The sequence below is a fragment of the Akebia trifoliata genome, chromosome 12, assembly GCF_017979445.1.
Source record: "Akebia trifoliata isolate Shusen 1 chromosome 12, ASM1797944v1, whole genome shotgun sequence".
NCBI lineage: Eukaryota > Viridiplantae > Streptophyta > Magnoliopsida > Ranunculales > Lardizabalaceae > Akebia > Akebia trifoliata.
The window spans coordinates 36,622,022-36,635,003 of record NC_141386.1 but is presented as its reverse complement, the minus strand read 5'-3'; the positions used below and the strand labels follow the sequence as shown (position 1 = coordinate 36,635,003).

At 33.7% G+C, this 12,982-nt stretch overlaps 1 protein-coding gene across 1 annotated transcript; it reads right to left on the bottom strand.

The window, feature by feature from the left end:
* Positions 1 to 8,348: 8,348 nt before the first annotated feature.
* LOC147390017 (protein DOWNY MILDEW RESISTANCE 6-like) lies at positions 8,349 to 12,229 on the bottom strand. Its single transcript, XM_086418895.1, has 4 exons — positions 11,944 to 12,229; positions 11,545 to 11,792; positions 8,809 to 9,133; positions 8,349 to 8,630 (listed from the first exon to the last, which is right to left on the bottom strand). The coding sequence occupies exons 1-4, from the start codon at positions 12,139 to 12,141 to the stop codon at positions 8,388 to 8,390; spliced, it is 1,014 nt and encodes a 337-aa protein (XP_086275021.1). The 5' UTR covers positions 12,142 to 12,229; the 3' UTR covers positions 8,349 to 8,387.
* Between the last annotated feature and the right edge of the window lie 753 nt (positions 12,230 to 12,982).

The window sequence follows — 12,982 nt, the reverse complement described above, 5'->3', positions numbered from 1 at the left end:
GCTCCGCTCCTGCTTATTAATGTAGTCGGGGATTTGGGGGAAAAAAAATCAAGTTAAAGTTACATATATGTTGTCTTTCTTCTATATTAAATATGGGTAGTAGACTAATGAAAAGTGAATGCATATGTTCACTTATAATCTGGACCATTTATATGTGAGATCCAACAATAGGAATAAAAGATGTATCCCAAAAATAAATTACATGTCTCTAAGATCAATCTCAACCATTGAATCTCACATATCCACAGTCAAGATTGTGTGTGAAAATATGAGTTTACTTTCATAAGTCTAAGGATCCCATCTATAAAATGTTGGGGTGCTGTTAACATATGCCCAAAGGGTACAATTGTGAAGATGCATTAAATACACCTCAAAAAATTTTACTACCTAAAATGCCTTCAAAAAACATTCCCAAGCCAAAATACCCTCAAATGCTAATTTCCATGGTGTATTTAATGCATCTTAACATGTGCCCTTATACAATTGTTACGATGCGTTAAATACACCTCAAAAATTTTACTACCTAAAATGCTTTCAAAAAAAAACATTCCCAAGCTAAAATACCCTCAAATGCTCATTTCCAAGGTGCATTTAATGCATCTTAACATGCACCCTTGTACAATTGTTAAGATGCATTAAATACATCTAAAAAAAAAATTTACTATCTAAAATGCATCAAAAAAACATTCTCAAGCGAAAATACCCTCAAATGCTTATTTTCAAGGTGTATTTAATGCATTTTAACATGTGCCCTTATGACACATGTTGTCAAAACCCTAAATATTGGCCAAGTAAAAAAATATATTGCCACTTGTTATCTCGAGATTACTAGTATGAGTGTAGTGCCTAAAAAGGAATTATTTGCAGTCATCAAAGCCTTATCCCAAGGGAATGGAGTCAACTAAACAAATCATATTCTCACATAGCCTAGAGAGGTACTTTTCTTAACTAACCCTTGGCTACTTTCCACTGCAATCAAGTTCTTTTGCAATACATATCCTAGACATGACCGAAATGAAATGTCTAATACCATTAAAAAAAATAAAAGAAAATGAAATGCCTGATCAATAACGTGAAAAGAATATATGTAGGCAGACTCGTACCTACTTAAAAGAGTCATAAACCAAAAATTTGGTTCTTAAGATGAAAGTCAATAACACCAAGGTTGAGTCTCAATCTATTGTATACGTAAACTAAATTATAATGCAAATAGATCACACTAGATCTAAAAAATAATGGAAATGTAACATTGTTGAATTAAGAGTGGTCACATTGATCAAGGTTAGTTAACACATCGTGAAACAATAAAGGAATAAGAAAATTTGGAATCCACTGTAAAGAACTCTCAAAGAGAATTTTTTATTAAAATTGAAGATGATGTCTGCATTGCAGTTACATCTCTTTCATATATAGAAAAGAGTTCCAATTCTAGTAAAATACGAAAATAGTAAAAAAATATCAAAATTACTAATTAAAAATAGCAAAAACAAACTAAGCATGAAAATATAAACTACTTAATTGTTGACTTTTATGACTAAAGTTATTAACAAAACGAAAGAACTTCCCTAAAATAGTAAAATTACCTAAAAAATGGGATAAACAAAGGAATTAAGCCTAAAAGTGAAAATCTAAAATGAATATTGAAGATCTTGACATTTTCATTCAAAAATGGGTCTTCGCAGATGATTCTGACTCAGCTACCTATCCAAGTCCATGAGCCCATAATTTTCACTAGTGCAATTAGGCCTTCTACTTGGACTTTTAGTGATCTAAGCATTTCATGAATTCTTTTGCCACTTGTCATACATCAAAGGTCAGATCTTCGACACAATTTTTGAAAATTGAATGCATGATACCTTATAAAAGGTCGTGAAACACAGAGGGAAAGATGTGTGTGATTTTAGTTGATATAAGGGTTGTATTGATTATTGACACAATGGAAAGCAACGAAAAGGCAACCAAAACACTAAAAAGAGTTATATATCAATCCTAATCCACCCTAAATTGTTATTGTCTAATTTTTAATAATCCGAATAAGGCAACCAATCCACTAGTTAGGAGTCTTTTCATTTTAATTTTCTTTTTTCTCATTAAATCTAGAGTTCAGATTGTGTGCACCCAAAGTGGAGGATTGAAACCCCCCACCCTCTATGTATACGCGGACTCTCATTTCTAATCATGCCACATGATATGATAAATGAAAATGTTATAGATATCAGGACACACAATTAGATTGCCCTTGGGGTAATTAACACCATGAGAGTTGCATGACACTGAACATTGTATCTCAAGGATGCACATGACATGATTAGCAGTGCATTTCCACCACTTACAAAATAGTGAAAGATGGTGGAAGGATGATGGATTAAATTTTATAGTGAGCCAAATATATTTATGTATATTTTTGTAGTGTTCGACAGCCAATCGTTGGGAGGCAAAATTTGTCTTATATAATTTAAAAGTTTTGGATTGGACTGAATTTTTGAGAGGACATCTCATCTCTTGAAACTTCTAAAGAAAAAGGCGTTGGACGGAACGAGATATATAACTACGTATACTCTTAACCAGGTTAATTTCTTTGGTAACTTTGTTTGAGGTGAGTGTAGGGTAGGATAGAGTACGAGTGAAATTAAAATGGATTGTGAAATAATGCAAAATACCCGTACATCACGTAGCACCTTTAGGCTTGAATGGGTATGATAGAGAAAAAATTGAAGGAAAAAAACATCTGTTTCCATTAAAGGATCAGTTTTGTTGTTATCAAACTCAGTGGTCCCACCTACCGTAGCGGTAAAGATGTGGTCTTGTGGTGTGACAGAACATTGGTGTTTATATGACTAACACACGTGTGGCACTCCTCTACCTCACGTGTGGCTATCTAGAGACCACTTTAAAACAGCTACAACATCTTATCCTACATAACTCCATCGTTCCCTCAATCGTAAGACATCCCTACCATATAAGAGAGAGTAAGAGGTATTTTCCTTTTTCAAGTAAAAAAAAATATAGCCCCATCCCACGTGGCTGTGCCAGTCTTCTATTCACTTAACTAATGGGAAGGGTGACGCTATTTGCACACACTTAAAATGCTTAACTACCTACTTAATGTAAAAAAAAAAAAATTACTTAAACACTATAGCAAAAGTAACTTTTAGCAACGAGCTTGAATGACGGCCACATGAATACCGACTTTGATATAGAATATACTGACGACTTGCATATAGTGATAGTCTCATAATCGAACATCGCGATAGACAAGTTTTTCTTTGAAATTCATCTCTATAATCATATTTTTTTTCCCCTCGATTTATGGATTTAGTCGTCAACTTTGCCTTCTCCTCCTTCTGAATCTTCGAATCAAACTTAAGTGAGGGTTTAATCTTAATTTCTTGAGACTCAACTCAAAAGTAATCTTAAGTTTAGAAAATTGTTTGAAGAGAGCTCTATCGTTCTTTTTTCTATCTCAGAGAGAGAGAGAGAGTAGAAATCCTAACACCATAAATAGATAATGGAGAAATCGCAGGTCTTTGATCATGTTAGCAGTCATTTTTTGTGGTAAATGTTGCTTTTTCTGAGATTTGATAGATCTAGATCGATTAGTTATGGTTTTGAGTATCAATTTCGCCATCTCAATCTATTTATATTTTTTCCCTATTTTTCTTCGATGATAACTGTTCTTTTTAGGTTAGATGATCATGATAATAGGTTTTGATCTTTTATGAGTAGATTATAATAGGTTCCGACCATTTCTGAACTGTTTTAATCTGAAGTTCTTAAGAGTTCTCTTTGTGTTAAACTAGATTAGAGATCCATTATTACGTCATTGATATTTGATAAAATCTAATGGTTAAAGCATCCATCCAACCTTTAAAAATCTTAGGGAAAATTATCAAAAAAGTAATAATTTTTATAAAATTATAAAAAAAACCAATTTAACACATTAGTTTGTCCAAGATTTTGTTGAAAGACTAATGATAATCTGACGCACTTTTTTTAGACGCCCCCTACACTCCTTTGACCTAGCAGTTACATAATCATAAATCTTTTTCTTGTGTATCTCGAAGAAAAGGATCTACGATTTTATGATGGGGGCATATAGATCTGAAAAAAGAGCATTAGATTATCATGACTTATCGTTAGCAGTCCAGCGTTTTATGCTTTCATGTCTTTTAGAATGTCAAAAATGCCCTTGCCCACTAAACCGCCAAAATATCTAATGCTTCATCCTGTAGTGTAAAATTTTGAATAAGGTTAGCTTGACTAAGTAAGATTTCAAATCTTATGCAAGCTGGTGGGTCCACATGAATTACCAATTGGCAATCCAACACCACATACCCATAGATTTCAACGAAAAACTCTGATTAAAGAAAATTTCCGAAAAAAAAAAAAAAAACTACTTTTTTTGCACTTGATCAAAAGCACTGTTGAAAATAAACAACCACCAAATTCCTAAATTTAAACAGTGAAAAATAACATATATAAAATTTGTTTTTTATTTTCCAAAATTCTTAGAATTTCGTCCACTACATCCTTGTGGGGTCAGATCCCATTTTTGGTTGCCACATGCATGGACTGTAGGGAAACCTTCCTTACTAACCTAGTACTAAAAGTGTTAAATAAAGGAGTTTCAAAATATGAAAACACAAAAAGGATGTACCATCCAGCAATTTCAAGAGACATTGAATAGTGTTGAAGTATTTGTCTTTATCCATGAGTTGTATTGATTTTCCTATAAATTATTTCCCTATAAATCTTATATTTCGTATGTAATTGATCGCATTAAGATAGTGATGGGAAGCCTAAAAAATTGAAGATCGTATCGTAGTCAAATTCGTTGAAGCTCAAGCTAAAAGAGATTGAAAAAAAGACTAGAGGATCAATCAAGATAAACACAAGCTAGGAGACAGAAAAAGGGCAAAAATGTGTGTGAGTGTCCTTGGTTGATTGACTGAACTCGAAACTTGCAAACCTTCACTTTGCTCACTTGGACGACTGACTCCTTTCGATCAATCGAGCCCAAAATTCTTGGACCTCTATTTTGGTTCACTTGGGTGATTGATAGTGTTCGGGTGATCGAACCTGAAAATCTCATAGCTCTTGAGTTTGGTTACTCGATCGACCCATACTTGTTCAGTCGATTGAGCGCTTGAATCCTAGCTTGTGCGACTTTTTCTTATTCAATTTCTAACAATCATTTCCGTGGAAAATGACTTGGTCTTTGGTTGTTATTAGATTTCGTAACTTTTTCAAAAGTTTATCCTTAGTTGTTAGGGTTTCTCTCTAAATCATATTTTCCTTTCTCTTCTAGAAATTGGAGAGATTTATCTAAGAAAAACATCAACCAAAATACAATCAGATCTGAGATAAGCTCTTAACATTTCCATCCTCCCTTTCTCTCCTCTGATCCATTTTCTAATAATACACTGAGTTAGAGAGAGAGAGAGAGAGTTGTTCTATGTTCTTTAATTTTTAGAAAGATTTCTCATGATGAAGTCTCAGAACAGCTCCGGTGAAAGTTCCTAGCATAGTGTCGTGGTAGTGTGCTCACTTTTCTTTGTAAGCGGTCGTAATTCGAAAGTATTGAATAAAAAGACATCAGCTCAAGTTATTGAGCTTTTCAAGAGTGCAGTAGGGATCAAGGTCGCCAAATCACTATAAATCTATGCCACTTGTGTGATTTGATTTTCTCTAAACTCTACTTTTTTGTTTGTTCAAAAAATTTGATTGGTTGTATGTTGTAATTGCTTTTTGGTACATTAAATGTCTTTGTATTTAAAAATTGGTAGAAAACCTATTACCCCCCCCCCCCCCCCCTTTTGTTCTGTATAGTTATTTCAAACAGTTCAACACATTAAATCATTATTTTTAATTTCTTAGAAATTATTATATTTTCATAATTAATTAAAACATTAACCCATTTTTCTAGTAATTTTCCAATTAAATAAATATTACTGTTACAAAAAGAAAAGCAAAAAAAAAAAAAAGAATTGAAGGGCGCCAGATACTTCGAAAGGTACACCATGTTGTTAAGCAAGTGCACTTGAACCAAGAAAACAAATTGAAACAAATACAAAACAAGGTGTAATCACACAAGAAAAACAAAGATTTTACGTGATTCCCTCAAGATTGGGGACCCTCAAGCTCCACAAACCACAACATATGCATCTGCACTCCATCGGTTTAATCTCCGAATATATAGTACCTTAGCAACAGTACTGATGACTCAAATGTGCAGCTGGTGAATGGCCACCACCTTCATGCATGCATCTCAGAAGGCCTGTTCTGAAGCATCTATCTCCCCTGTTGTGCTCTTCATTAGGATGGAAGTCCAGTATGTCGTTGAGGCCAGCATAAAAACAGAGAAGACGAGCGTGCATATATAAAATAATTATCTTCCATTCGGGCTAACTTGTACCATATATAATATAATTCCTCAACCAATCATTACCCCTATCCTCATTCCTCTGGATGCATGGAATCCCTGGACCCAGCCAAGTACTTGAAAACATGTCCCCCTTTACATTGATCGATGTTCCCCCACTTCTCTTTATTTCCAATTGTGTGCATCTTCTGAAGAATTTTAAGAAAGAGGGAGGGGGGGATATTCCGGATGGTCTGCTTCACAAACATGATGATGATATTGGTGGGAAACAAAACAGCATGTAAAGCTCATAAGCGTCTGGACCACATACAGATAAAAAAAAATGATTTTAAGCACATTAGAACAAGCATCAAAATTTGTAATATATTGACAACATAATGGCACTTCTCTTCAAGTTCAAATGCCAGAATGGGGATGGGGAAGGGAAGTGTTACTGTATATATATAGAAGAAATTAAAGTATGTACAAGTGCATTCAGGACCTCAAATATAATAATGACTCTGAAGAAACTAACATGGATGATTCTCAACTACTAAAATTAAATAGAATTACAAGTATGGTATTAGGTACATGCAGTAACAATTCATATTTCATACAGATGAACAACACAAGTTAGAACATATTCACAGGAATAAATCAATCTCATTCTGATAAGTGCAGTGCGCCCCCATACAAGATCTGCAGTATCCCTGGTGCAACCACCTCTACAGAATTTTGCTCATTTTCAGGTGCAGGAGGAGGATTTGGTCAACAAAAATTGCATTGATATTACTATATAGTAAATGGTAGTCTACCCATAAATAAATAAATAAATAAAAGAACAAGACTGTTGAGTGTGTGACTTGAATTCTAATTGACTCAGTTCGAAAGGCTTGCGGTGCGACATTTTGTGGTGAAATAAAATAATGGGAAATTTTTGGGGATCTGTGGTGGTAGAGAAGGGATCGGGCTGATCGGCCTGATCTCGTAACCCACCACTGAGCCTGTTGGGGGTGTGGGGGCGGAGCCCTCGCGGTATGGACCTATCATGTTTTAGGGTTTCCCTTTTTTATGTATATGTTGTTTGGCCGAACTCTTTATGGGATTTATTCAGTTTTTGACATAGTGGATTTTTTTCTCTCTGCCCGTGGTTTTTCCGAAAGATTTTCCATGTAAATTTGAGTGTTATATTTTCTTTTTTCTATTGTCAATTTGTTTGTCTCTATTCTTTAACAAAGACTTTCCACAATCTATCAAATGCTACGCATACATTAGACTATTTACAGGGTGTTCCAAAAGCAAAATATTTATGATTTTATCTTGCGCTCTTGACATTGCATTGCACAGAACCATAGATCTTATTCTTGGGGATACACAAGGAAAAAAGATCTATGATTCTATTTGCATGCCAGGTCAAGAGCGTTAGTTTATCAAGTAGATTAACTTAACAAATTATACTCGCATTTTAGATGAATTAATGTAAGTTAAATGAGTTTGGAGTCTTAAATTAATTAATGACGTAGATGATGATGGTAACCCTAACCACCTACCATTCTTTCCACCAAGAATAGGTCCCATGGAACCTGATAATTAAGGTCCTGTGCCACACTTGCATACAAGCAGAGGACATTCAATTCAAATTGCCTAATACACCTGCAGGACATCAACTCAACCTGTAGATTCCAACCATCTTATCTAGTCCCCTACCCCTTGTGGATTGCTCACCATGTTTGATTTTAAACATTCTAAAGATTTGATAACTTAAATGGTTGTATTTGATGTTGCACCCACATTAATTTACTACAGTATTTAGAACCAAGGTTCCTTTAAAAAAGTAGTTCAAAAAGCAGAGGAATGTGAGAAAACAATACTTACATATATATATATATATATATATATATATATATATATATATTATATATATATATATATATATATATATATATAATTAAAGAAGAAAACGAAAAACAAGTGAAGCCACCCCATAACAAAGCTAGCTAACATACAGCCTTGGTAGATTAATAGTTCAATTCTTGAAAAGATCCAAGCAATGCTCTTGATCCAAGTTCCTGCTCCAAAACTTTTTGTAGTACTCCTGGTATGTAAAAGTCTTGTACATTGGCAGAGATCCATCTTCTGTAAGAGCTTTGGGGGTGCTAATAATGGCGTTGTTTGCAGGACAGAGAAAGGAAGCCACTGATATCCTTTCCTTTTCGGAGTTGACCACGGCTCGATGCCACACACTTTTATAAATCCCATTGCTTAGTGCCTGTAGCATTAATTATTAAACCCTTTTCTTGATTTTTTTTAAAATTAGTTTAGGAGAACAATTGATAACAACATAAAAGGATGCTTAAATCAAAATCAAAATTCCTTTGGGTGGTAATTTTTGTTACAAGTGAAAAAAGTAAAGTAGTAGTAATAGTAAACAAGTGAAGTGATGATACCTGTATTTGATCCCCTAAGTTCACAACAAATGCATTGGGATATGGATCAACTGCAACCCAGTTGCCTTGTCTGAGTACCTGCAAACCTGCTACTTGTTGGTCTACAAGGAGGATGGTGATGGCATTTGGATCGGTATGACCCGGTAACCCATAAGTGAGTTCTGGTTCTGGACATGGTGGGTAGTAATTGACAGCCATGTGTTGTTCTTGTTCACCCAACATCTTTTCAATGTAATTCCCTTCTAAGCCTAAGCTCTCCGATATTCCTTCAAGTAATCTAAGCCCAAGCTGCCTAACATCTGTACAGTATCTGCTTACCACTTCCCTACCAAAAACAACACAAACACTCATTATAATTACTACTAGAAATAATGCCAAACACACAGTTTTACATCTTCTGATTCTGCACACCTGAATTTTAACATTTCAATTATGATTTAATTTGGACTCTTAGCTTAGACCATCTTCGCAACGAAGATCTGTGAATTTTAAAACATTAAAACCCGTATTAAATCTTAAATTATTATTTACATTAATATGAACAAAAATCCGTTTAAAATAAGAATGACTTAATACGTAAGTTATCTGCTTATGAAAAGATTAAAATACTTTTTATCAACTAGATTGTAAAGTTGTCGCCTAAAACTAAGGGGTATTTAGTAACAAAATCCTATATTATTTTGTATTAAGTAATTTCTATATAATTTACCCTCCAAAAAAAAATTTCTATATAATTTTTCTTTACTTCAAGTCAACAGTTGATGATTTTTTTTTTTTTTCTAACAGATTCCTCACTTCTTTCCACGTCAGGCATAAAGGGTAGTTTTGTAACTAACAAAAAGGTACTTCTGTAAATTTGAAATGCCATTTAATACATGCTAATTTTTCTTTTTTATTAGTCCTTGACTTTTAGAGATGAGCTAAATAGTCAATTTAGTAAATCCTTATTTTCTAATCAGTCCCTCAATTCCATTCTAAACATTTCTCACGATTGAAATGTTGAAATTACAATTACCTTAGTCATTTAAACTCATTATTTTCATCCAAATACTTTAGATTTCAAGTATCCTAATCGAGTTGGGTGACTCAATTCCGATGAAAAGGATTTGAGAAGGAAGAAGAAGCCATTTTCAAGGGGTTTTTGAGTATATGTAAAATTTTTTTTGACAAAAATCGATCAAAGATGATTCTTTTGGTTTGAAATCATCTACACAAGTCGTTATGTCAAGTTCAAAATCGATCTTTCCATGTGTTTTAGTTGAAAAAACTAAAAAAAAAAAATGAAATCGGGTAAATTTTGCAGTTCTAAGGTTGGTAATTTTTATTTTTAAGTTCAATATTTTTATTGTTGAGGTCGACATTTTTACTTTAATTGTTTTTCGACCTCACTAGTTTTAATTATTGTTGAGGTTGACAATAATAATAAAAATATTGTCGACCTCGACAATAAAAATATTTAACTTAAAAATAAAAATTTTCAACCTCCACGTTGTAAAATTTATTTTTATTTTTTTTCTCGAGTTTTTCTAACTAAAATATATGTAAATATCAACTTAAACCTTGACATAACGACTAGTGTAGATGATTTCAAACAAAAAAGAAAATATCCTTGATCAATTTTGATCTAAAAACGAAGTAAAAGAATTGAAAAGCCCTAACTTCATTTTTTTATTATAAATCATCGAAATAAAAATACCTTTAAAAGTTCAAAATGAGAAGTATATCATTTTCATTCGTCATTCACAATAAAAAATCGTCAAAAATGATTGGAATCGCCGTTGGAAAATTAAAGAATGTAAAGAAGAAGAAAAAATGGTAGTTTCGATATTTCAAAAATATTACAACATGAGATGAAGTTAAGAGACTGATTAGAAAAGAGGGATTTACCAAATGGACTATTCAGCTCACCCCTAAAAGTCAAGGACTAATCAGGAAAAAAAAAGTTAGCGTCAAGGACCATTAAGTAATTTTTCCTTTATAGATACTGGATTTGATCCCTTAAAGCTTTTGGAAGTTGTTGATCATTTATGAAATTTTAAATTTAAATGACCAAATTTTGTGGAGAAAACTTCGGTAGAACCCTCTTCTTTGGATTGCACATGGTTTTTCCCAAAAAACTACTCTAAATAGAGTGAGAATCGTATACACCCAGGTGGAGGATTGAAACCCTCCTCCCACACGGAAGCAGATCCTTTGTAGTACACGGTTCTTGTAGCATCATCCATTTAGCACACTTTAAATGACTAGAAGAGCACCACATCAATGCTAAAATAAGATCTCTCACTTAAAATCTGGGGAGTTTAGTAGTTCATTTTTAAAGACGTGGATCTGCATTAAAAAAAAAAAAAACTTGTTTTTCTGACTTTAAAAGAAAAAAATCAAATCTAAGTCATGATCACAAGAGGCTAAGATTTTAATTTTTAAAAAATAGCTTTCTCATCGTTTAAAGTGTGCTATAGGGTTATTACATGAACTGTATGTTATAGAGGATCCGCTTCCCCTCCCACACCTCAATAACAGGTAGTGGGCCTGATGAGGGTAGTACATGGCTTGAGTCCACAGCTTCCACAGAATACGTAGTGTAGCAATTCTTGAAGGAATAGAAGCTGGGAAGCCATGACCACCCGCCCATGTCGTCAAACTCAGCTAGCTTACTAGACCATGCATCGAGATAATTACAGCAAATATTATTTTTTATTTGTGTGTGGGAATATAATATTAGATATATATCCTTACTTGAAAGAAGGGGGATTAGAAGGCCATTGGTGCATGAAGTTTTGAAGAGGATGACAATGGAGTCGTAGATAGTCTCTCCAGTTGTGTACTGTTTCCTTGCTAACATTAAAACTGGTTGAGAGTCTGAGTGTCTTAGAGGGATCATCTGAATAATACTTCATCTTCTCATCCAACGGTAGATGGAAAAAGTCGTGCGCCATCTCTAACATTCTGTCCGTCGATTCCACAGATATCCCATGGTTGATCACCTAGTTATATATATTATTAATATATAACAATGATAATGAAGAAGAAGAAATTAAGTGATTAATGTGTGTGTGTATGTGGTTAGTTGACGAACTACTAATTAAGTGTGTGTGTATATATATAAGCAACTCTTAATTAACTGATCTTAATTACCTGGAAAAAGCCCTGAGAATGACACGCGTCTCTTATTTGCCTTATCATTTGGTCTTTATCTACACAACCTAAGTCGACCACCGGCACTTTATCACAATTCCTCACTTCTGACAGTCTGGGTCTCTCTGATTCTGGTCGTTTATAATTTTCTGGCAATTTAGAGTGACGGATTCCGGTTGAGAGGACCATTGGGGCCATGATTATTAGTTGATAACTACTGAGGAAGATAAAGATTCACAATCCATGACCACTGTGTGCTTGCTTAGTAGTTTCGTGGAAAGTGCCTAGTGTTTATATAGATCTGAGATATGTCTTCTTATTTATTTTAATGGGCAAAGCGCGTCGATAGACCTTAAGAAACATTTGTTAAGGTGACGTAGGCGGAAGAAAAATTGGCTTCGATTGCTGACGCTACGTGATGACTCGAAGGGATGTCAACGTGGGGAAGCGGATCCTCTATAGCACACGGCTCCTGTTGCACACTTTACACGGTTGAGAGACAAGTACTTTAAAAAAAAATTGAATATCTCAACATCTTGTGTGATCATGACTTACATCTCATTTAAAAAAGTTATACTCAAAATATCAAAAATTTTAAAAAAGAAATTCTTATATGTAGAACCACATCTTTAAAAATGGACGGTTACTAAACTCCCCTTGATTTCAAGTATGAGATCGAATTTTATCACTGATGTGGTGCTCTTCCAATCATTTAAAGTGCGCTACAAGGTTGCTATAGGAATTGTGAGGTACAGAGGATTTGCTTCTGTCAAGGGGTTGGTTCTAATTCGGTTTATAAGTTTCGAAACCATTTTATTTTTTGTTTTTTTTTATACGATTTTCTATTTTCGATTCTAAAAGAAATGGAATCAAAATCAAAACGGTTGAGAATCAAGTATCTAGTAGTTTCAATTCTCAATAACCCAATTAAATTAATATAAAAAAAAAAGTACACATTTAGTAGTAGTAGAATCATGATTTAAAATCTCCTTTCGATACTATGTTTTGATTTTTTTCAAAAGTCGAAATAATATCGAAA